This window comes from Macrobrachium nipponense, chromosome 40 (assembly GCF_015104395.2).
Source record: "Macrobrachium nipponense isolate FS-2020 chromosome 40, ASM1510439v2, whole genome shotgun sequence".
Lineage (NCBI taxonomy): Eukaryota > Metazoa > Arthropoda > Malacostraca > Decapoda > Palaemonidae > Macrobrachium > Macrobrachium nipponense.
The window spans coordinates 41690027-41716209 of NC_061101.1; the positions used below are offsets into that span (position 1 = coordinate 41690027).

The 26183-nt window shown below is 46.0% G+C and overlaps 2 protein-coding genes across 2 annotated transcripts in view; one reads left to right on the plus strand and one right to left on the minus strand.

Annotated features, from left to right (window-relative positions):
- LOC135211787 (cullin-5-like) overlaps positions 1-24277 on the plus strand; it is a 78576-nt gene extending 54299 nt beyond the window's left edge. The window contains exons 4-6 of the mRNA XM_064244998.1: positions 12413-12659; positions 13679-13846; positions 24117-24277. Coding sequence (XP_064101068.1) covers positions 12413-12659; positions 13679-13846; positions 24117-24277 — 576 coding nt within the window. The remainder of the gene's footprint in view (positions 1-12412; positions 12660-13678; positions 13847-24116) is intronic.
- Positions 1-26183, minus strand: part of LOC135212115 (cullin-5-like) — a 278450-nt gene that overhangs the window by 228191 nt on the left and 24076 nt on the right. The gene's annotated exons all lie outside the window — the stretch shown is intronic.

Sequence of the window (26183 nt, forward strand, 5' to 3'; positions counted from 1 at the left end):
CCCGCCCCCACTAATCGCTACTACTGTTATTTCCGCAGGTGCTACTGCCACGAGGGTGGACCTTGGTGAGGTTATGGGCGTCCTTCCATTTGCAGGGCGTGCTAGTGTCCCAGGGGCTGCGGTTCTATGTCTGGGCCTACTGCGGTCACCATGGAGTGGTGACCACGCTCCAGGTGACGACGTCCCTCCTCACCTGGTGTACTCGCCTCACGTGGTAACAGTCTTGCCTACAGCCGCTGTGAAGTGCCGTTCGCCGTACCGAGAGGGGGGTGCTGCCGCCGCCGCTCGTGGTTGCCGCGCTGCCGCGACCACACTTCCGCTGCCCTAGAGCTCGCCCCTGGACCTGCCGCCGGTACCAGGATGTTGCTGGCTGCTGCTCCACTTCCTGTGTTTCCGGTGCTGCCTGCCGTACCTGCCGATTCTGGGCTGACTGTCCATGCAGTTGCTGCGCTGGCTGTCCCTGCAGTTGCTGCGCTGGCTGTCCCTGCCGTTGCTGCGCTGGCTGTCCCTACTGATGCTGTGCTGGCTGTGCCTGCTGTTCCTGAGATGCCCATACCTTGCTGACAGTCGTCCCCTGGTTCGTGGTTTCGGTACTACCCCAGACTTTGGTCTGTCTGTACAGGTGCGTCCGGGCCCCTGTGGAACTTCGGCTACAGCAGCCCCGGCTCCGCCCTGGATAGCAGATCTTACGTCTGTCCTGAGGAAGCTGACGAAGAAGAGGAGGAAGGTGTCGTCGTCGTCGTCTTCATCTTCTTCATCGTCGTCGGCTGCCACCTCTTCCCCTTCGACTTCTAAGGCTTCACAGCCGAGGAAGAAGAAGGTTGCCTCCTCCCTCCTAAGAAGTTCTCCCTCGGGAGCTTCTCGGGACCCGTCTCACCTCGGTGGGACGGGTGAGGGTTCCTTCCGCTGGTCCTCCTGCTCCTTCGGGAGCGGGGCCCGTCTCTTCTTCCGCAAGGAAGAAGACTACGGGGACCAGAGGGTACCGGCTAACACCGGTACTTCCTCGCCTGGTGTCAGTGGTTCTGCCACTGCATCAGGGTCCGTCTCGCCTCTCGTTCGCGGGACTGTACCGAGTGTACGGTCGCCTACCAGCGACCGTGCAGCCAGGAACCAGACCTCTGAGTCCGCTCAGCGTCAGGTTCACGGCACGGGGCGGAAGACTGGTGACAGCCGCTCACGCGACTCTCACCAGACCAGCTCTCGCTCTCGCGGCGACCAGCTGGCCCCCGGGGACGTGACGGTCCACGACCGGCCACGGGCTGAGGCTGGGAAGAGGTCCTCCGTTCGCCGGTGCCAGCCACGGCTGGAACCAGCGACGTGACGTGCCGTGAGGACAAGCACCGGTCTCACTGTGACAGTGGAGCCTGCAGGTCGCCTGACCGTCGCTCTCACAGAGAGCGATCGGGTACGGCAACCAGCACCAGCTCTTCTGACACTCGAGATCGGGGCCGCTGTGCTCAGTCCAGCCGTTCTCCACAGCGAGACGGTTCGACCAGGCCTGCAGCTTGATCGCCACCGCGGGTTGACGATCGCCTGCAGCCCTCCAAGCCTGCTGGTTCTGCCAGCGAGCGAGGAGGGAGCGTCAGGTCTGCCTCTCCCGTACCTTCAACCTCCTCGGGTTACACCGGGAGGAGCGAGGTATTGAGGAGTGATCGTGAGGGGTGCGCCCCTCATGATCCCACCACGACGCCCTACGTGCCAGGCAGCGGTTCTTGGACCGGCCAGGACGTATGCGCAAGTGGATGGAGAAGACGAGAGGGCTGTCGCTGTTCCCCCTTCTTAGGAGGAAGGTTCTCGGAATATGCTCTTGTTCGAAGGGCTTAACGGTCCCACTCTGCAAGATGCTGTGACTTCCGAGATCCAGAGGAACTTTGCCGAGGTTATGGCGCTGATTCGTCAGCACAACGACCTCGGGGAAGGATCGCCGCTCCCACCAGCGAGCCACGTCTCGGCTCGAGTCGTTTTGGGGCCCGAGAGGGAACCCAAATCGACGGTGGGTCTGCCGCGATCGGAGCTTGCCGACTGTGTTGAACCAGGTAGTCTTCTCGTCTCCGGACAAGAAGGCTCTCTCAGTTCTGGCCGGTCGAACAAGCTACTTCACCTCCTCTACTGCGACAGAGGCGTTTCTACGTGTCTTCGGACACCGTATTTGAATACCCCTTCGGTCCTCCTGAGGTTTCGACCCTCGACGAGGACTGGAATGAGTCGGAGGACAGGTTATCGGCTCTCCTCCTGTCAGGTGTCGATCAGCCCCACCCACCCAGACGACGTTCACAGTGGCGGCAGACCCTTACCTACAGTATGAGTTCGTAACCCTCCTCGGGAAAAAACGTTTTTCTCCTGACGATACGTTTTCCCAGGCTCTGAGAGGCCATCGCCGTAAGGCGATGGCTGCTCCTTTTCTTCTCCAACTGCTAGTTCCGCTGGGAAGGCGAGCCAGTATCCAATTCCTCCCCCATTCCCTCTCTCCTTACGGCTACGAGGGAAAGGGGAGGGATCCTACAGAGATTTCTCTGTAAGATCCCACGTTAGGGGCTGCGCTACTGGGGGGACCTTCGGGTCCTACCTGACGTAGGGGGGACCCCGGTCCGTTGAGGAGGGATCCTGCCCCTTTCTCGATTTCTACGGGAATCTGGGAGGATCACCAGCCGATATCGTTTGAAGCGAATTCGGTGGGGGGTTTCGCAGAGTGCTTAGAATTCTACGGAATTTCTAGCGCACTCAGAGTGTTCGAGTTTTTTACGATCTCCAAACACTTAGGCGAGACCACGGTCCAAAGTGAGCGAGAATCCCGATAATTGTTACACGATAATCGGGAACCTCGCTTATGCTTGAATTCCCTGTTAATTTCTAGCATTTGGAAAGAAGACTGCTGCTGAAAGCAATAGTATCTCACAAGTAGGCGATTAACCTGGAATAGAGAAGACGGACGGGTGAACTTCCAGTTTGGCTTTAACTATCGTCTTCGGTATTCTGTTCACCATTGAAGCTTTCCTTTGGGAAGACTTCTCCTTCACTCTCTTGACTAGAGAACGAAGGCGGTCGATCTCCAATCCTTATTCTCATTCCTCGAGAGGAAAAGAATTTAGGATGGAGGTCGTGGTACAGAACCTACAAATATACTACGTATATTACCCTCGCGACATGATTCTTTTAACAGTTGAATTGTCGAGGGGGTAGGCACATACCGTAGTTAACTCTACGGTTTGTGACCGAGATGAATTGTATCTTAATTGAACTGCAACTCGGGGTTGCCTGCAACCTCCCAGCAGTTATCAGTTTCGATTTTAGATACTTGGTATTGGCATGACAACACCAATCAGCTTTTGTATTTACCGAAATCCGTTTCGGTTAAATATAATTGCTCGAGCGTATTCTTTATGCTCGATGGTTCTAGCCGAACGCATTCCTTCGTGGAATAATGGATTACCTGGCAACTCAGGATGACGAGTCACCGAGAGCTACTGCGTATTGAACTGCCTGATAGCGGCTCAGTATCAGCTAGGTCTCGGAGATGCACGGTCGGTTACGTCTCTCTCCCCTGGTTTGATTGACTACCGAACGTATCTCTGCCCAACAATCATGGACTTAGGTCTCTGATTAACGGGGATTCTCGCAATAATGAAGGACCATCTACTGCTGTGACGCTCGATTTCATCGCCTTCGACATTGCGAGAATTTTCAACAGAGATATCTCTTGGACTCTTTCATCTTTCTGTTTACCGCACGGTAACAGAAGTCTGTACTAGTCACCCGCTGCATCGCACCGCGATAATGCGAATGATTTTTGCAGACATCTGAGTTTGTCTTCAAAATATCTCGTATTCGTAGGTGTGCAATTATTCATTGCTCGCCCCGAATTAACAGATATGTCAGAAGACATCGCCTACTCTCCGACCTGACAGCTCTACTTCACAAATGTTCAGCCCATGAGAAGCAGTTCTTCATGGCAGTATTTCCCTGTCTTCATTACTGAAAGGCGCTCCGCTTTTATTGCAACTACGATCCTCACCGGACAGCAATGAATAGCGGTTAGCGTTCTCAGTCTTTGTAGCACAGGTTCAGAATCTTGAGAATCCTTCTCTCGGTTCAGCTGTGAAGACGTAGGTTGCATTTTCTGTACACCTTCGTCTTCAACGACACATAGTGTTGTTCCTCCTTAGCCGAGAATCAACTATACTATGAGATATCTTGCCATCAGGGACCTCGGTCTCTAGAAGGCAATTGACTTTCGCCTGTTGGGCACATGCCTTAAGAGAGTCATCACCTTGCCGTTCTGGCATCGGCGACGAACAAATTATTTGTTTAGTCTCTTGGCATAACCCTTTTAAGGCGAAGGTCACGTGACTTGCTCGGGTGCTTGGACAACTTGCCTCCTACCGAAACGCAGTCAGTCGGCAGCTGTCAGAGCGCCCAAGTCTGTTACGAACTTTGCTGTGGACTTAGTTCGGTTGTTCCATAACAGTCTTTTCTTCGTCCTAACGGCTTGTCACAGTACCCATACCATCGACACCCACCATTGAGTGTCGGTGTCCTATCCACTACCGAGAAGAACAACTTCGCTGCAGACGGATTACCACAGTATGGGTACAGGACATCACCGAAGTCGAGAAGAGGGATAGGTCATACGACCATTCCCTTCTTTTCCTCTGAGGTAATTGCATGACTTTTCCTGCAAAGTCAAGCATCCAGGGGATGGGGATTCGTGACGCTCGATTTCTTACCGAATTCGTAGCGAAGACTCTGAACCCTTCGGTTCCTGACGATCGGTTAGAGTCCTTCACAATCCCCTCCCTAATGGACTTCACCGCCTTTCGATGCGAAGGAGATGCTGCTTTGTCCTGTGAAAGCGCGACCGCGCTTTCTGAAGAAACTCGACATCCCAGGCTGAGTGTTGAAGACTCTTCGTCAGCACCAAGATGACCTAGAAGTACACTCCCTCGAGTTACACAAGAACTTCTCCGTGGCGCAGGTACTGAAGGCAGGGGTCTGGTACAACCAGACCACTGGCACCTCCTTCTACCTTTTGGATATTGCCCACAGGTCCTTGGATCGTTTTCCTTAGGACCCGTGGTGGCTGCTCAACACGTTGTGTAGCTAACCCAGACCCTAGCAGGCTGAACAGCATCGAGTCCTGGTGGACTGTAAGAAAGATAAGTGAATGAGAGAGTGACTGGCTTCTCTTCCTATCTTTTTCTCCCCCTCTACCTGTGGGTAGAGGGATTCGGTCATCACCTTGCTGGATAAGGACGAGATGCCGGTGACCTACTCGACAGAGCCCCATTCCTATCCCTTTCACTAGGGATGGATGGGAGCGAATATCCACCACTTCCTCCTACAAGGGGGGCGGGGGGGGAAGTGGATGCCAACAAGAGACAAACCATAACTTTATGTTGCCTCTTGCAAATAGGAACTTGTTCTTGTTTGCTGGTACGAAGAGATACGCTTGCCTCTCTCATTAGTACTTGGTCCAGAGGTCTGACCATTGATCCTGCGGTGCACACCCCGATCAATCGGACAGAGGCTTGGATCCCTCCCTCGCTCTTACGACCAGGGAGGCATTCCAAGGTTGGGCGAACACCAGTCTGTTCACAAAAGACTCAGATTCCTCCCACAAGAAGTGAGTCTTCCTATTGTAAAAGGACCGAAGGTTTGTATGCCGTGTCGGAACAAATGACAATTTGTCCAAAATTGCATTTTTCCTAACTATACAAACCTGAGGTCCTTTTACACATAGTTCCCCACCTCATGCCACCCCTCACTCTGCAGTTTTTGCTTGGGCCAAAAGCAAAAGTGATTTGTTTACCTCCCAGTCGCGCGCGCGCGCCTGTCGGACAAGCAGTTAACTACCGAACCCCTTGTTCGAAAGCTTATGACCTATCCAGCTGCCGCTAGTACCTTCCTATGTAAAAGGACCTCAGGTTTGTATAGTTAGGAAAAATGCAATTTTGGACAAATTGTCATGTCGCGACAGAACGCCATTAGAAAGGCCAATCTAGTATAAGGAAGTGTCTCGTCTTTCCATGAGTGGGTTGAACTCTGAGGAGTTGTCACCAGGCACTAATGGCGTTTTATTGCTGAGCCTCGGCCACTGTAAAGGAGGACTTGTAATGTGTCACCTTTTGTCCCTCCTAAGAAGGCCAGTGTGTTACAAGAGGACCAACGTCCTTCTTGCAGCTTCTGGGACAGTCCAGAATGCTTTTCACATGGTGACGACAGCTTAGAGGATAAGTGTAATGAAAGGATATGCTCTTTTGATATTCAAGGAAGTTGCATGCAGGATAAGTTCTGAGTGTATATTGGTGACAGACCTTTATCCTCCTGTGCTCCCTACTTCAGATAGTTCCTCTATTAAAGTCTAGCTCTTAAGAAGTGTACGTCAACTAAGCATCTTTTGGTGCCTGTGTGTCCTTCTCAAGCAGGAAGTGACTTGGTCCTGCCTTCTGTATCTAAAGTAACTCAAGAACTCCCATTGGTGCAAGAGCAGATGAGCACCCATTGGCGCCTCGGCTTCTACAAGCGGCTGAGCGCTCATTGGTGCAGGAGTTCTTGCTGGCTCATGTTTTACCTCTTCTTCAAGTGCGCTCACTGGTTCAAGAGCTAACACTGGCGCCCGAACGTTCAGTGGCTTCCGAGCGTCCATTAGCGCCCGGGCATCCATTGGCTCTCAAGTGTCCATTGGCGCCTCAGTGTCCATTAGCGCATGAGCGTCCATTGGCGCCTGAGCTTCCACAAGTGTCCAAGCACCCAGTGGGCGTAACTGGATCAGTAGGAAGTTTTTCTACAACCATCGACAATGCTTACATCTTCTGTCTTACCGACAGTCACAAGTTATGGCTGTCTCAGATCCTTCGATTACAACCATTCAAAATAAGTTGGACAGTATTTTGGGTTTTTATGAAGTCTTCTGTACGTACTGTTCAACCTGAAGCAAACTTGTCGCCGTTTTCATTGGCTGAAGAAGAGGATAAGGAGTTGTCTCCAACATCCTACAATTCGCTACTTTACTACTTTGTAGCGAATTCTTCAGATTTGTTCTTGCCAAGGCTTCATGAAGCATACAGCTCCTTCTATCCAGCCATAAACGTCCTTTCCCCATTTCTTTGGCGGAAGGAGAAGGAGCTAAGGAGACCCCTCCTACGACCTAGGTACAAGTCACCTTCTCACTATTTTCTAGCAAGTTTTTCTGACTCCTTCTTGCCAGTAGCTCCAACATCGCCAGTGTCTTTATATTTTGGAGATAATCAAGTAGATTTGTCTAAGTTGTTTATTTAGTTCTTTCCTTTTCTTCTTGTTAGGCAATGAAGGAAGTTAACCTTTGGCTTTCTGAAAGAGGGAACAGGGAAAGATTGAATTTAATTTCCCACTGTCACATCTTTCGACAGACAAATAATGTTCATACGTGAACAAACCTTCGGTCTTAACAATAGGATAGTTTTCTAGTGCTTAGTTGGATCCGGTTAAATCGCAGATGAAAACCAAGGAATCTTGTTAGATCTGGCAACGTCTGCGTATATCGGGTGAAAACTGGTCAAGGACCAGGCACCCACGCCACCGCGTTCAGTCTTTTTCTTAACTGCCTGGGTGAGAGTCACAGTTGCCCTCTGTCGGCCTTTTACCCGGTTCATTTCCCGTTTTCGCTTGTGATTCTGTTTTTGGCATCGGAATTAGACAATCTTATTAAGATTATTTTCCGTGTGGTTGTAGTAGTGGGCTTCCTTGATTGGACTGTTGGAGCTTTGGGCCGAAATCAAGGAATGTTCGGTTGGATAAGGGTATCAGAGACTGTTCCCTGGAATTGTCTTCTCCTTTTACATTGAGCATTCTGAAGATGAGAGAACTTGTGTTCTTTCACCACCAAGGAGTGTATCAGATGCAGAGGTCTACCCTTCTTTACCCTCCTCTAGATAGTAAACACCTTTTTTCTGAGGATACAGTGATTCAGGTATCTTCTGACCTTTAGATGAAGTCAGCCCCAGAACGTCTCTCTCACTCAACCAAGTGTTCTCGTGTTACCACTACTAACTCGCCCTTCTCCTTCCACATGCGCTCAGCTGTTTCATGGCAAGGGAAGCTCTAGGAGTCTAGGTAATTCCCTTAGATGGGGGAAGAGTATGCATCAATCCTTCGAACCATTAGGAAATCCTTCTCCAAAATCCCCGCTAAGTGAAGGGGCAGTCCTCCGGGCACCTGCAGGAGCAAGGTTCTGCCAGTGTGGATGAACTGGGAAGCAAGAGGAGCAGAACCTTGGATCATATAGTGTTGAGAGAAGGCTACAACATTCCTTTCAAGAGCGTTCCACCCTTATACAGCTCTCCGACAGCTTTAGCCTACTTGGAAAATTCAGAATTGAGACATTTATTGCCCTGTCAAGAGAAGTTTCGTCACTTGCAGAAGAAGGCCATAGAGTTAGTGATAGTCCACTAACTCCAGGATTTCACAACTGATTATTAGTAAGTCCCCAAGGCCTCAGCGGGCTTGAGGCCTGTGTTAGATGTAAGCACTGATTGTTTTTGTCTAAAGACAAAATTCATAATAGAAAGAATCAGACTGGTTTGTTATTCCTTCATCAAGGGGACTGGATGGTGTTCATCGATATGGACAGTGCATAGTTCCATATCCCAATTCACCAAGACTCAAAGAAGTTTCTACGTTTTGTCTTCAGAGAGAGTACCAATTCAGGGCTCTGTGCTTCGGGCTTTTGACAGCCCCACAAAGGTTTGGTACTCACATCTTAGCCCCATTGCAAATGGTTGCAACTAGTCGGGATAAAAGTCTTTTTACCTGGACGATTGGCTTCTTCAGTCACATTCAGAGAAGAAGTACACAGAGGATGTGCAGAAAATTCCATCATTGGCAGGAGTTGGGACTTCTGATAAACTTGAGGAAATTACAGTTAGTCTCCTGTCTGGATTTTGTCTATTAGGGGATGAGGATAGACTTGGTTGCTTTTGGGCTTTTCCTCCCCACCCCACCCCAAAAGAGTGGAGTCCGTGCCTTTAGTAGGTGGACATTTGCTAGCCCTTCAAGATTGCCCAGCAAAGGAATGGTGGAACCTGCTGGGCACCCTAGCCTCTATAGAACAGTTTGTATCTTGGTGGGAGTCTCACATGAGGAATCTCCAGCTCTTCCAAAAGATAACTGGAAGGGAAAAAAATTTCCAGACTCATTTGTGTTCCAGGCAACATCTGAAGTAAAGGAGGACTTGTCTTGGTGGCGACCAGAAGACAGGCTATGAGAAGGGAAGTCTCTTCCCCTATGAGCCCCAACCTGGTATTCTATTCAGACGCATCCAATCCAGGCTGAGGTCTCCTGGGAGAAAACGGAGTATTGGGAACATGGGATGTTCAACAGAGAGAGTGGCACATAAGTTTGAAAGAATTGCGGCTATCCACCGAGTGCTGTTGGAGTTGTGGACCTGGTCCGCAATAAAGTAGTAACTGTCCGCTCGGACAGCCCTATTTTACATAAAGAAACTGGGAGGTACGCATTTTTTTTCTTTGCGAAGTGGCAAGAACCCTTCTGTTATGGACAGATAGGAACCGCACTGGAATCCTAACAAAGTTCATACAAGGGAAATTCTACGTCATGGCAGATGAATTAAGCTGCAAGAAGCAAAATCTTTATACAGAGTGTTGTTTTTTAGCAGAACTAGCTCCTTCTATAGGAACTCTGGACGATAACTACAGTTGAGTGCAAATCCCGTTCTATCAGAGCTGGAAGTGCTTTACGGCAGGGAGAAGAATGGAAGTCTGTCTGGCTAGGTGGTCTGGTATTTCCTAGGACAGAAGCCCAGACCAGATTCAACCCAAGATGTTATGGCAAGTACATATGCATCTAGTCCTCGGATTAGGACATCTTGGTTCTTGGTGCTAGTCTTCTGAGACTCAGATTTAAGAGGAGCATTTGCATCCTTTTAGCAAAGCTAATGACATTATGTACAACCTTTACCTCATTATCTTTCAAGACATACGTAATATGTATCTCATACATCCCTTTCACATTCGACCTACTGGTAGTATGATCATTCATCATTTCTCATAGCGTAGAGAATTTTTTGAAGTGTTAAAATTTAGGCAGTACCTTGAAAATTTTAATCACTGGCATGGTATCGAGGAAGAGAGCATAGGATTCCCTCATATTGTCCGAACCTTCACTTGGTAGTGAAGGATCGAAGTTTAGGGAGCCAAGAAGTTACAATGTACACAGAGCACCCGACACTTATAGTGGATGGGTTGGGGTTTGGGTTATACTTTAGTGTTGGCGACATAATAAGCTGGGTGGTTTTTTGTTACGGTACTGTGCCCAGGGCAAGGGCAAATTGTAGTCCTTTTGAGCAATTGGAATCAACCTTGCTACAAGGCTCCCCCTTAAGTACAGTGGAACCTCGACATACGAAAGTCCCAACTTACGAAAAATTCAAGTTACGAAAGCAAATACAAAGATTTTTTTGCCTCTGCATACGAAAATAATTCAGGTTATGAAAGGGGGTTACTGTAAAGTCCCGAGATTCGCCCTGACCACCGGAAAAGAAAAAGGGAACAATTTCAAAACTCACGCTCCGCCAACTGAGTAGCTCGCCACCATCCTCCCACTCTCCACCCTTGGTTCCTGATGCTAGTCACCGCCGTAGATTCTGCTCTCCTATTGGTCAGCATTTGTCACATCATGCCTCTATGTAAAGGCGTTCCTTGACCATTGTTTGCGGCAGTGTTATCGTAAACACTGGAATTAGTTCGTTCACATATATTTCGTTTGTTAACGTAAATTCGTGCTAGTGATTTTGCTTTCGTTGTACTGTAAGTTACTTTATCGTGTTGTGTGTGAACTTAATTACTTACGTTTATTAGCCATGGGTCCTGAGAATGTTGCTGAAGTTCACGGAAAGAAGAGGATGCTTTCTATGGAGAACGAAGATGGAGATAATCAAGAAGTGTTAATGTTTTCTGCCATTTGTTAATGTGTTTCGTAAAGTTTAGTGTTTAATGTTTCTGCCATTTTTTTTTTAATGTGTTTCGTTAAAGTTCAGTGTTCATGTTTTCTGCCATTTGTCCTCCTCCTCTGTCGCCACTTTCAGGGATCGCCTCACTCAAAAGGTAAGGTTCCACATTTTACTACATATGTACGTACATGTATGTACAGTATTTCTTGTACCCTGTACGCTAATAAACTTTATTTACAGGTAATCACAGTTAAGTTAGGTATTGAATGGTCCAAATTTTTGTATTTCATTGTTTATTGGTCAATTTAACTTTATAAAATTTAACTGTGGTGTTTTTGTAGGGCTTGGAACAAATTAGGCATTTACATGTAAATGTAGTTCAAGATACGAAAAATCAGGTTACGAAGGTCACTTCGGAACGGATTAATTTCATATCCTGAGGTACTACTGTAGAGGTGACCCTTGGCTTTACTGCTGTGCCACTAGAGGTTAAGTTGAGCACCACCAGAGGTAGTCTCTACTGCAAGCTCTCGTAACTAACAAGGGACAACAAGTATTGTTTCAATGCTAGCAGTTTATCTATTTTCTAATTCATTAAATGACTTGAAGCTTTAGAGTAGTGTGTGCCAATTTATCCCACCTCCTGCCAATGTGGGAATCAGCTGTGTAATTACTGGATAAGTTGCATGATTAAAAATGATGTTTTTATTATAAAACAAGGTTTTAATTATACTTACTCAGTAATTATATCATCAGAGCCCTCCCTCCTCCCTGCTGATGGACATGAGCATAAACAGAATGAGCTAATTGGCTTGTCATTCCTAACCTTCTCGCTAGGGGGGCGAGACTGTCAGCTACACACTTATTGGTGTCGCTACCGCAAATTTTGAATCTACTGCTGTGAATAACAGGAACTATAGCTATGTAATTACTGGGTAAGTATAATTAAAACCTTGCTTTATTATAAAAACATCATATTTATACAGTATATATATGTACAGGCAGTCCGTTGATGGCATGACGATAACTTAAAATCAGCGGTAATAGCATGATCCCCTTGTTACATATTGGCACTGATCCTCGGTATTGGGTCTGATAACCTAGGATTGGCACCACTGTTAACTGGGGATCGGTGCCGATAACCGAGGATTGGTGCCAATAAGCAGGGATCAGCGCTGAAAATTCAGTTGTCATTGTCGCTAGACAAGTGCCATAAAATCGGATGCCTGATAATTGAGGCCGCCACCAATAACCAAGGCAATCGATATCTGGGGACTGCCTTTGCAAATAATGTGGTGCATTGGTTTTTGTGTTATCAAGACAATGAAATAGGTGATACCTATTCAAGATTATATTTGTTTGTTTACATCTTAGTGGGGTTTTCATATTGGCTTTATACAGCATTTTGGGAATATTAAGTTGCATTGAATTTAGTATAGCTGCTCTAAACTAATTTGTATTGTCTTGCAGCGTGTCCTGGACCAGCATGAGGATCAAGCTCTCCTTAAGGCATATATAACAGAGTGGAGAAAATTTTTTCAACAGTGCAACTACCTCCCGCTGCCCTTCAACCAGCTTGAATCGGCACTGGCTGGCAAAACCACTACTTCAGTAACCAAAAAGGTCCAGAATGACGACTCTATAGTTAGAAAGGTAACTCATTATTCATATCTTCTGTTTTTAGAGTACACATCTGAATCCTATGGAAACACTCATTGTATGTTTTTAGATTTTTTGTTCTTACACAATACACAAACCGTTGGTCCTTAACAATAGGAAATGCTTGAGGCATAGCCTGGACATTGCCATTGAAATCTTCAAACAAGGTGGTTTGGTTGTTAACTACCAGTCTGGTTGTTTGTATTCCCCTCGACCTGGGATGTAAACATTCCAATTTGCTTTCAGCTGTTGTCTTGGGGGGGGAGGAGGAGTAGACGTGTTTTCACTGCTCTCTACCTGACTGTTGTTCGCTGGTTTCGTCAATTCTTCAATCCCGGTGGGATTTCTCTCCTTTTACTGTTTGTAAATAATTGGTTGTATAAGCGTCTGTAATGAATCCCCAGTCAACCATTGCCCTGAGGTAGATGGCAAGAAGTGCGGCAAGATCCGCACAACTGTAGGTGTAGATCTTGCACTCCCTCTGTGTTCCTTGCCAAGGGCAATGAGTGTGATGGTTTGAAGTGATGTGTGCAGTGTTCCCTTTGGTCTACATCCCAGTGGGGGAAGTTTGCTTGGAGGAGGAGATATGTTAGAAAGCTTAAATCTGTGGTAGGGGTTGGTACGCCCCCAACAAAAACTACGATAGCTAATCCATCTTCCCACCTCTCTCCCGGCAACCGTCCTGTGCTCTCTGCCACCCCTTCAAGGGAGGCCTCTCTCTTCGCTTCCTTCTCCAATGAGCCAAAGGGGAAAGAGGAGGGGGTGGCAGTGGCTATGGACCTTGGTAACACTCCTGTTAGAGCCTTTTCTTGCTTCAAAGGTCCTCCTTTAGAGTGAGAAGGGATCCTCCCCTTTACCCAACTTTTTTTCTGGAGGTGTCTGGGCTAGGTGAAGCATGGTCTTCCCTCGGGCTCATGGGACCGCCCTTACTAGAAGCTCTGCTGGCTCACTTGAACAGAGCATCCACCAGTGCTTTTACCCACACTGTCATCACCGCCACCACCAGGAACCATGACCCAGCCTGGCTACTATGCTCCTCCATGCTCCTCCACACCTGGTTTGGACTCAATTCCACAGGCATCTCCTCCCCACTATGGATGGGTGCTCAACAGCAAATGCCATTGCTCCACCTTCCTACACCCCCAGTGCCTCCTCCTTCTGGTTTCACTGTGCCACCATTGTTGATGTTCAGGTTTCCTGCATCAGCCCTGTCCCCCTTGGTGATGACAGATGTCAGTGCCAGCTGTACTTCCCATCTTGCCTGCCGTTGCTCCTGCCACTGGACCTGGCCCTGTTCCTGTGACAGGACCTGGCTCTGCTACCAGCACTGCTCCTGGTACCAGTTTAGCGGATGTTCCTTGGGGAACCCTGACTTCCATCCTGCAGAAGCTATTGAAGAGGAAGTTGAAGGTGTTGTCACCTTTCTCTTCGTCGTCATTGTCTGCCACCTCCTCACCTCCCCCTTCGAAGGCTTCACGGCAGTACATTTATGATAAAAAATTATTTACTGTACTAATTACAGTAACCACACTATATTATTAATGTTTTAAATACAGCAAAATATAGTAATCAAGTAGTATTTTTGTCTTTTGTTTATGCTCTGAGAATCAATCGGCTGATGACTCGGATTACCGAGAGAATTATTTAGGAAAATAATTTAGTTGCTATAAGAAACTGATGTATTAATGGAATTATTTGTTTTAATGTTGTACATAAAAGTTGTAATAAAATAATTCATATTTCATTGAGAATTTATTATGTGAGAGAGAGAGGGTTATACGTCATCACAAAAATTACTACACTACTGAAGCCTCAGAAGCTTTAACCCTTAAACGCCGACTGGACGTATTGTATGTCGACTAAAATTGTCTGTGGGTGCCAAGTGGACGTACAGTACGTTGACTACAAAATGTTTTTTTTAAATATTCGCGGAAAAATAGGTATATAGTCCTAGTTTGCGAAAGATTTTAAATCACGCCCCTTGAGGGATGCTGGGAGTTCACGGATCACGCTATTGTTTTGTTTACAAGCGTTACCCAGCCGCGCGTGCTTCGCGAATTTTAGAAAAAATCTTGTTTTTATGTCCGGACGTTACAAGTTCATGCATCATTTTGTGATAATATTTTCTCTGTATTGCTTTGATTGTTTTACTATTTGTTATATAACTCATTAACTTTAACCGTTTTAGCTCACAGCGTGATTTGTATACAATTATATATGAAATTTTTTTTCGTGCAGTCATATATTCCAATATTTATATATGATAATGATATTTTTTCATTTCTGATGGTTCATACTAAACTTAAGGCAATGACAAAAAAAGGAGCCAAAAATGAACTCTTAATCTTAAAAACTAAGCATGCTGTGATTTTTTGAAAAAAAAAAAATTTTCCGCTTCGGCGCTCATTCCTGAATGCCACCGGCATACGACAGACACTTTTGAAATAGAGGCTCGGCGTTTAGGGTTAAGTTGCTTAACCCTCCTTACGCCGAAAGGGGTATAATAAAAATCGTCTCCCGTATGCCGAGGGGGTCTCAGAGTGAGCACTGAAGCGGCGAAAAAATATTTTTTTTGAAAAAAATCAGTGTGCTTAGTTTTCAAGATTAAGAGTTCATTTTTGGCTCCTTTTTTTGTCATTGCCTGAAGTTTAGTATGCAACCATCAGAAATGAAAAAAAATATCTTATCATCTATATATCATGGGAATGGGTGATATAATAGCGCGAAAACAAAATTTCATATATTAATTGTAATTCAAATCACGCTGTGAGCAAAAGGGTTAAAGCTAACAAGTTAATTTTTTTTCGTTATTTTGTACACTAAATTGCGATCATTTTGGTACATAACGCATTGTAAAACGATCAAAGCAACACAGAGAAAATATTATCACAAAATGATGCATGAATGGTTAACATGCGGACATAAAAAAATGTTTTTTTCAAAAATTCACCATAAATCTAAATATTATTCTAGAGACTTCCAATTTGTTTCAAAATAGATATATATGATTGAATATTACTATACTGTAAGAGTTTTAGCTTACAATTGCAGTTTTCGGCCATTTCGGACGAGTTAAAGTGACCAAATGTCGAACTTTTTTAATATTTTTTTTTATATGCAAATATTTCGAAAATGAGAAAAGCTACAACCTTCAATTATTTATTGCTGTATTCTACATAAAATTGCACGCATTTTCATATAAAACTATGTATGAAAACTCCTAATATGAAACTGAGCAAATATTCCGAGAATGGGACGTACGCATTTCGGAGATTTGTGGCAAGAGAATCCGCGCGCTGAGGGGAAAGAAAGTTTTTTTTTTAAATTCACCATAAATCTAAAATTATTTTTGTGCTAGAGACTTCGAATTTATTTCAAAATGAAGATAAATGACTGAATATTACTAGAATGTAAGAGTTTTAGCATACAATTGCATTTTTATACATTCAACTTCCCTGCCAGATATATACTTAGCTATAGACTCCGTCGTCCCCAACAGAAATTCAAATTTCGCGGCACACGCTACCGGTAGGTCAGGTGATACTACCGCCCTGCCCTGCCTGGGTGGCAGGACTAGGAAACCCATTCCCGTTTTCTAATCAGAATTCTTCTGTCGCCCGGACCGTCAACATTGTTTTTGGTTTGGTTGTTCTCGATTGGATTTTCTTTTTTCACTGGCAATTGATCTTCTTGACCGACTTTTGGTGACGTATCTGGATTGTTGGATTGGCATACGCTTTTGTGGACTGTTTTGTGGACTTGATTTGGATTTTTCTTAAAAATGTCTGACGCTGGAATGGATGTGAGACGTTTGTGTGAATGTAGGCTGTAAGGTGAGGTTGCCGAAAGCTGCGGTAGACCCTCACACCGTAATGCAAGGGTTGCAGGGAGTATGAATGTTCTTTCACTAATACTTGCAAGGAATGTGAGAATTTGAGTGAGAGTTGAAGAATCTAACTAATTATTTGAAAAAGTTAGAAAGAGAAAGAGTGAGGAAAGCTTCTTCTAGAAGTTTGAGTAGTTCTAGATCGAATGAACTAGTTCCTAGTTTGGGATCTTCCCCAATGGTAAGAATGCTACTTCTCCTTCCTTTCAGCCTCTTCACCTATTGCAGATCCTGTAGATTCGGTGAAAGAACTTGCGGATCTAAAGCAGCCTTCAAGATCATGGAAAACAAAATGGCTGCCCTGCAAGGTAAGGCTAGTGATGTTACAGTGGACAGTGATGTGAGTGTCCCCCAGTGTAGTGGAGGGGGCATCTGGTCGCCTCCACAACGCTCCCAGGTCTAGACCTCTTCCAAGCTCACATGCCCAGAGGAGAAGGAATGTCAAAAACCGTAAGGAGGTTGTGGAGAATCCCCACCGATCAGGTGTCCCTTCGGCAGTTTCTGTGACACCCCAGACTGCCAGGGATCGCTATTGTAAAAGCGTTCCTGCGTGATTGTTTTTAATCGTCGGGGTCTTCGTCTCCTAGACGTGATTGGAGGGATTCGGATCGCTCGCGACCACTTGAAGAGGAGTTGGAAGGCTCCGACTATTGACTCGAGCCCGGAACACTTCCCTGAGGAGTCTCCTTCGGAGGTTAAGAGGGCAAAAAGAGCCATTTTGTCACCCATAGTTAGAAGGAGTCAGGAGGTGGAGCCCATGGACTCCTCCCCTCCTCCTTCTCCTCCTCCCGAAGAGGATAAAGAGGAGGTTACTAAAAGGTTTCTAGTTTCCATGCAGGAACAGATATCGTCTTTGGTAGGAGTGCTTTCAAAGGAGCCTCCTCGAAGGAAAGACACTTCCCTTCCTATCAAAAGGTCCTCCAGACGTGTGGAGGTACCTGCCGCCAGGATCGATGCTCCTACTCGAGGTGAGGCTCCTAGCAAGAGCGAGGAGTCAACCAAACGTAAGGAGTCATCTAAGCGCAAGACTCTTAGTCATATTGTCGAGGAGCCGATCAGGCGTTCCTGGGCCACCAGCCCGGAGGGTGAGAAGTTCACCCAGGAGGCATGGAGGCCGCAATGAGCCCAGGTGCGCGAGGAGTCTCCCAACAGGCAGGAGCCAAGAGCCAGGGAGTGAGGAGTCACCCAGGCAGGAGGCAGGAGCCCAGGAGGCAATAGAGCCAGGAGTCAAGAGGCTAAGGAGTCAGAGGCAGGCGAGTCAGGAGTCTGGGAGGCAGGAGGCAGGAGGTCATGGAGTCGTGAGTCAGGCGTCAGGAGTCCAGGCGTCAGGAGTCAGGAGTCAGGAGGCAGGAGTCAGGAGGCAGGAGTCAGGATGGCAGGAAGTCGGGAGCCATGGGGTGGGGGGGGGAGGCATGGGGCATAGGAGTCGGAGTTCTTCCATGAGGCAAGATCCGAATAGACTCGTATCTGGAATCGATGACTCTTCTCCAAACAGAAGCTCCTCTCCTTCAGATCGCTAGGAGGTCTTGGAAAGACTCTTCCTCCAAGCGAGAGCTTTCTCCTTCTTCGGATCAGGGTTTGGAGGTGAGTTGTCTGATGACGAGCTTCCTACAAATGAGGGACTCTCAAACTACAAGACTTTAGCCTCCTTGTTACTGCAAGAGTTTGGAGACTCTCTTAGTCAGCTGCTCCTCCTTCTCCTCGTTCTCTCTTTTCGAGTACGACTACTGTGAAATCCTCCTCCGGTCCTTCCTGAAAATGAAACCTGCGATTTCAATGAAAAAGGCCCTCCAATCTTTGGATTCTTGGATGGGCACTAAGAAAGAGTTGGGAAAAACAGTATTCTGCATGCCTCCTTCCAAACTCCATGGAAAGAGAGGTATTTGGTACGGGACAGGAGAGACTATGGGTCTTTCTCTTCCTGCATCGGCAGACGCTGACTTTGCGAATCTAGTGGATGCCTCCAGACGACACTCTTTAGTCTCGGTCAGATCTACGTGGAGCATTTCAGAATTGAACCACTTTCTTAAGGGACTTTTCATCACTTTAGAAGTGTTCAATTTTCTGGATTGGTCTCTCGGAGTTCTGGCTAATAAATCTTAAGGACCCGGAATTTCTTAAAAACCCCACCCGAAATTCTCCATAGCGTTCCTGTCTTGCATGGACAAGGCGGTACAAGACGGTTCGGGAGAAGTTGCTTCCTATGTTTGGTGCTGGTCTTCTAAAGAAGAGATCAGTTTATGGATCCCTTTTATCCAAAGCTGTTTCTCCGAGCCAGAGGACAGCGTTATTGTTCACCCTCCCTCTGTCAGATCATCTGTTTCCTTCTCAGTTGGTGAAAGATATATCTCGCTCGCTAACTGAGAAGGCGACACAAGACCTCCTTGTCCAAACTTCTAAGAAGAGTCGTCCTGTAGTGTCGACGAATAAAAAGGACTCTCGTCCTCCTCAGCAGCCCTTTCGTGGAGGTGCAACGGCTCGTCCCCCTTCCAGGAAGAAGAGCTCTGATAAGAGAGGAAGGTCTTCCTTCAGGCCATTCAAGAAAGGAAAGTGACTTGATGATCCTCCAAGCACCAGCAGGCGCCAGACTCCTGAACTTTGCAGGAGCCTGGGCAAAAAGGGGAGCCGACCCTTGGTCAGTTTCAGTCCTAAAGAAAGGATACGTAATCCCCTTCGAGGACAGTCCTCCCCTAACCTCTACTCCTCGGGAACTGTCAGCGAGGTACAGAGACCCTGTAATGAGAAATACTCTCCTTCAAATGGTGGAGCAAATGTGGGAAAAGGAGGCCATCGAACTTGTACAGGATCCACTCTCCCCGGGATTTTACAATCGCCTATTTCTAGTACCAAAGGCATCGGGGGTGTGGAGACCAGTACTGGACGTAAACGCTCTGAACCGCTTTGTTCAGAAGAAGAAGTTCCGTATGGAAACGTCCGCCTCAGTAATGGTCAGCACTTCGTCCAGGAGACTGGATGGTCTCTCTGGACTTGCAAGATGCATATTTTCCACGTTTCCCATTCACCACTCGTCAAAGAAATATCTTCGATTTATGATAGGAGGCAAGATTTTTCAGTTCAGGGCTCTGTGTTTCGGCCTGTCTACAGCTCCACAGGTCTTCACCAACCTGATGGCGAATGTAGCGAGATGGCTTCACCTAGAGGGAATAAACATCTCCCTCTACTTAGACGACTGGCTGATCAGGGCCAAGTCGGAGATTCAGTGCTTTGATGGACCTACTGATAAAAACAAAAAGAAATATGGTAGAATCGCTGGGATTACTCGTGAACCTCGAGAAGTCGCAACTGATCCCCAGCCAGAACTTGGTCTATCTGGGGATTCAGATGGATTCTCGGGGTTTTCGGGTATTTCCTTCGCGAGAGAGAATCACTCGAGGTTTGTCAAGAATCTCGAGCTTCTTAGAGAGAGAGAGAGCAGTTCAGCGAGGGATTATCTGAGCCTTTTAGGGACTCTGTCCTCGCTAGAAAAGTTTCTTCTCTCTGGGGAGGCTTCACCTTCGCCCTCTTCAGTTTTTTTCTGAAAGAGGTGTGGAGTTGGAAGACGGGACAACTCTCAGGACACTTTCCCGATTCCACAAGAGATAAAAAATCACTTAAAGTGGTGGATCCTTCCTCTTCAGAAGAACGAAGGCGTGTCACTTGCCCTGCAAGAACCCAAGCCAAGTGTTATTTTCCGACGCTTCGGAGTCGGGAATGGGGAGCGACGCTAGGAGCAAGGGAGTGTCAGGCACCTGGACAAAGGAACAGGTGTCCTGGCACATCAATTGCAAAGAGCTAGTAGCCATACACCTAGCCTTTAAGAGTCTTCGAGGAGATAGTCAGAGGCGGGGTGATTCAGATAAACTCGGACAACACCACGGCTCTGGCTTACGTACGCAGCAAGGAGGGACTCATTCATTCTCCCTCTATCAGTTAACAAAAACGACCTGTTCCACCTGGACAGAGGAAAAGAGGCATAACTCTCCGTCACAAGATTTGGGGTGCAAGGGATAAAAAATGTGAGAGCGGACAGACTAAGGCAGGAGGAATCAGGTCCTTCCAACAGAGTGGACTCTACACACAGAAGTGTGCCGAAGTCTGTGGTCCCTGTGGGGGAGGCCTCACATAGACCTGTTTGCTACGTTCCTCTCCAAAAGAGTAGAGATCTTTTGCTCTCTAGTGGAAGATCCAAGAGCCTTTGCAATAGACGCGTTTCTCCTGGATTGGTCGGGCCTAGACGCCTACGCCTTTCCCCCGTTCAAGATCCTGGGGGAAGTACTCAGGAAATTCGTAGCTTCAAAGGGCACGAAGTTGACCCTCATAGCCCCATTTTGGCCAGCCCAAGATGGTTACACGGAGGTACTGGAGTGGATAGTGGACTTCCCCAGATCTCTACCAAGCAAAGCAGATCTACTCAGACAACCCCACTTCGAGAGGTTTCATCACAACCTACCCCGGTCTCGCTCTGACTGCCTTTCGACTATCGAAAGACTTGTCAGAGCGAGGGGTTTTTCTCGCAAGGCTGCAGGCGCTATCACTCGAGCCCGCAGATCTTCAACGAGAAGAGTATACCAATCGAAGTGGGAAGTCTTTAGGAGGTGGTGTAAGAGTAAGAAGCTGTCCTCCTCCAGTACCTCTATAGTTAACATTGCCGATTTCCTCCTTTTTCTGAGAGAGGAATCGCACCTTTCCGTGTCAACAATCAAAGGATACAGAAGCATGCTGTCTTCAGTATTCAGGAATCGAGGGCTAGAGATTGCAGAGAACAAGGATCTACATGATTTGATTCGGTCCTTTGAAACTTCAAAATCAGCATCTCCTAGAACACCTAGTTGGAATCTGGACGTGGTCCTGAAATTCCTTACCTCAGATAAATTCGAGCCTCTACATGCTGGCTTCCTTCCGCGATGTCACTAGGAAATGCTTATTCCTGTTGTCTCTCGCGACGGCCAAGAGGACGAGCGAGTTGCACGCTCTGGATTCCACAGTGGGATTCAAAGGAGATGCGGCTATCTGTTCGTTCCAGACATTGTTTCTGGCAAAAAACGAGAACCCATCTAAACCTTGGCCCAGAAGCTTTGAGGTAAAAGGCCTATCTAACCTCGTAGGCAGAGAGACAGAGAGGTCTCTCTGTCCAGTTAGAGCTCTAAATTTTATTTAGAGAGAAAGAATCAGATGGAGGATGTCAACAAGGTCTTGGTGTGCTGTGTGGAAGAACCCAAAAGACTCGTGTCTAAAAACGCCTTGGCCTTCTTTGTGAGAAGCGTGATTACTGATGCACACAAGAACTGCTCGGATGAATCCTTCGGTCTTCTAAAGGTTAAGACTCATGAGGTGGGAGGGCAGTAGCAACGTCCCTGGCGTTTTCAAAAGAATATGTCTCTCAGGAATATCATTGAGACTACATATTGGAGGTGCAATTCAGTGTTTGCGTCTCATTACCTGAAGGATGTGAAAGTGACTTATGAGAAGTGCTTCTCTCTAGGTCCATTTGTATCAGCAGGTACAGTTCTGGGTCTTGGAGCAAAGACTGATCCTTAAAATTTTTATCTTTAATGTACATAAACCTCTTGTCAGATATGTGCTTGGTTTCCTATTAGCAAGCGTACTGATGTCGCACGGGCGGCTGGTGTCATTGCTAGTAGGGGGGTACAAAATTTTTATTTTTTATTTTTTTTATTTTGTTATAAATGAACGTGTATTTATGTTTCGAGTTTTTGGTTGTTTGTAAGGAGTTCGGGGATTACTCCTTGCAATCTTAGAACTAACATGGATGTTAGGATCAGGTGATCGGGATCGGTGTTGTGCTCCTTGAACAAGGTGTATTGTCATGTTAGTGGAATAGCACCCAATGACAAAGGCCTTTAGGCTCTGCCGAGTAAGTGGATAAGACCCCATTGGCTGACCCACAAGAACTCTTAGCCATAGATCAATATCTCGCTTGAGGCTCTTGAGGCGAAGCAGACTCCAAGGCAGTAGCCACGAAGTCTTCAGCCTAATAAGGTAGGAACCAAGGTTTATTAATACCTACAACATATGTTGTTTACCTGTCTATTTCAGTAGTTAGCTGTCTCTTACCCACCACCAATGGGTGCTAATCAGCTAAGTATATATCTGGCAGGGAAGTTGAATGTATAAAAATGATATTGTCATGATACAATAAAGTTTTATACATACTTACCTGACAGATATATACGATTAATGGCCCACCCAGCCTCCCCGCAGGAGACAGGTGGAAGAGAAGAATTCTGATTAGAAGACGGGGATGGTTCCTAGTCCTGCCTCCCAGGGCAGGGCGGTAGATCACCTGACCTACCACGGTAGCCGTGTGCCGCGAAATTTGAATTTCTGTCGGGAACGACGGAGTCTATAGCTAAGTATATATCTGTCAGGTAAGTATGTATAAAACTATTGTATCATGACAATATCATTTTTCGACTATTTCGGTAGAGTCAAAGTTGACCGAACGTGGTTTTTTTTCTATTAATCGTGATTTATATGCAAATATTTCGAAAATGAGAAAAGCTGCAACCTTCAATCATTGTTAGTTGTATTCTACGTAAAATTGCGCACAATTTCATATATAAAACTTTATGTAACGGCTAATTTAAAATGGTGCAAACATTACGACAATGCCGCACCTGGGTAACGATTGTAAACAAAACAATAGCTTGATTCGTGAACTCCCACCATCCCTCAAGGTGTGTGATTCAAAAGTTTTCCCCAAGTAGGCCTATAACTATTTTTCCGCGAATTTAAAAAACAGACAATTTTCGTCAACGTTTAATACGTCCAATAGGCGTTCAAGGGTTAATCTCTTTCCTATTCTTACTTGCATTCTTTACTTATTACTTATTTGATTACAAAATCCGCATGTTTATTTTAAATTCTGTTTTCCAACAATAGTTTGATGTGTTTGACATAATTAATCAATTCCTTTGATTATCCCTGTAAAATGTGAATAAAATTAATTAATTTTATTTTATCAAACTTTGTCTACTGCAACATTTTGTTTGGTTTCCTTAAAGGATTCCCGTCTATCTTCCCTTTATCCCAGCCAGCCACACACCTGTTCACCACAGTTCATACATCGTACATGGAAACAAATTTTGTTGAAAATTTTACTTAGATAACATACTGTATTATTACTTTACACTTAATTTAACTTTTGAACAGATTAATAATAGAAAAAAAAATTGAAAAAGGAGACTTTGGTTGGCTGGAAAAAAATTATATCCTGATTCCCTTAATATTTATGGGGGTATTTGTTCATATTTTAACAGCTCACATTTTGACCAACTTTCCAGAACGGATTAAGTTCGAAGTCTGAGGTACTACTGTAATTGTGAATTCTGTGGCTCAATTAGGGACTTTGGTTCTTGTCCTGTTGGGAGTGTGTAAAACCGCAGTGTTAACAGTTGTCAAGTGCGTCCAGTTGTTGGTGGAAGAGCTGGCTACCAGTCCTGCCGATTCTCTTGGCGAAGGTCCCTGGCACACTACTGAACCTGGGAGAAGCCATACTGGAGGCCCTAGGGAGGTCAGTGGGGTCTGCCCACAAATAGTTGACCCCCTCAGGCGCCAAAGACAACCGTTGGAAAGATGTCTTTTCAGAAATAGCCTGTCTTTCCTCAGGTTCCAATACATCTAGTCCAGAAGGGAGACATCAGTTGCAGTTTAGTGACGAAGTCAAGGCCATTGAAAGGGCCAGTAATAGACATTTCTCTCACTCCTCAGGTACCTTGCAAGAGGAGCAAGAAGTGTCTCTCAGTAGCACACAAAGAACTGTCTTGTAGCTTCTGGGACAACCAGGAATGTTTCTTGCCATTGCATGTAGATGAGAAGTGTTTTGTTTTGGAGTCCAAAACGTTCTTGTACTCGTTCTAGTATGCCTTCAAGCGCTGAGCGCCCACTGGCACCTGTTGTATCAGCAACTTCCAAAAGCTCAATAGCTTATAAGCGCTCATTGACCTCTGAGCGCCCAGTAGCGCCCGACTGTTCTTTTGACTGCCAAATGCAAGATGGCGTCCAAGTACCTACTCATTTGTAGATGCTTGAGAGCCAGTTGTTGCACCAGCCTACTACTGAAAGGCTTCGACTTTGGAGCCATCAGTGGTGCCCATCCTGCAGAGCTTGGATGACATTTTGAGCTCTTTTAGAGCTGCCTCCTGCCATTAATCCTGCAGCAGATTTCTCTTTTTCTCCTGTATCTTCAGCGGAATAGGTAGAGAAACAATCAGCCTGCCGATCCTTCCAGGTTACAGTGGACCCTCTGTATTCATGGGGGATGCATTCCAGACCACCCATGAATACTTAGAACCCCTATAAAAATGCTTAAAAACTGCCTATTTTGTTAGTTGAAACTCAAGAGAAAAACCCTAAAATTGCTTATACAGGCAGTCCCTGAGTATCGGAAGGCTCGGTTAATGGCAATCCCGTTTTATGGCGCTTGTCTAGCACCATAAAATTGGCAATTATAGTGTCATAATTGCCCGAGTTTCAGTTATTGGCACCATAAGGTGTTGATAATAGAGATATGGGGCCATAACATAACTAATAGAGGTGCCATTAACTGGTTATTGGCACCATTAACCAAACCTTGGTGCCATAAGCGCCATAAATTGTCTAGTTTCGGTTAATGACGGTATTTGTTTATCAGCACCCGCTGAGAATGGAACTCCCACCAATAACTGGGGACTGCCTGTACCTGGTGTTTATAATAGTTTTATCCACAAAAAGTGCTTTTAAATCATGAAATTGATATGAAAATTAACAGTAAATTTGTTGAATATTATCAGAAAAATACCATAATATGCAAATTTCCTGCAAATACATAATGGATAGATATGGTCCATGAGAAATCTGTGAATATGTGAGTCCATGAATACTGAGAACGCAAATACGGAGTTTCCACTGTATTGCTGGAGATGGTGTTGTCTGCTGCTGCTAAGAAGGCTTTTAGTTTGATGGACTCTTGGCTTTCACTCAAAATAGAGCAAGGAAAGTCTTGCTTTGTTTTCCTCCTGCTAGACTTTCGCCTAGTTGGAGGTATTCCGTGTTTATACCACAGGAGAAGCTCCTTCCTTTGGGGCAGCTGCCTCATCCCAGGGGGACTTATTGGCTCTCACTAACGCTTCTCAGAGATCTGCTTTTTATCGGCCAAGGTGATGTTTTTTGCAGCTGAAATCAACAATCTTTATTGCAATCTTTTTAAAAGTTTTGGAAGTAGTCAGCGTTTTAGATTGGGTTGGTGGATGCTTTAGCCTGGAAGATTCAGGATTGTTTGAACCTACCAGCAGACTTCGTATCAAACACCTTTTGAGTAAGCTCTTGTGTGGACAAGGATATTAAGGACAGTACTCGTGAAACTAGCTTCTCTTATACGATGGGCCTGTTAAAGAAGAGGGAGTTATGGTGCTTGTATACCACAAAAGGGGTAACAACAGCACCAGAATCAGAGCTACTGTTCTCGCCTCTTGTAAAGACTACTTATTCCCACAGTCTACAGTTAATGACATTGTGTCGCACATGGCATAAGAAGTCAACGCTAGACTTGTTGTCACAGTCTTTGAGATGGCCTAAAGACCTTCCTAACTTGCAAAGACATCCCCTTCAGGCCAGAAGATCAAGAGCTTCATCTTCATGACCAAAGAGGAAACTCCGCTTCACATTCTTCACATTGTGGTCTGTTAAAAAGTCCTC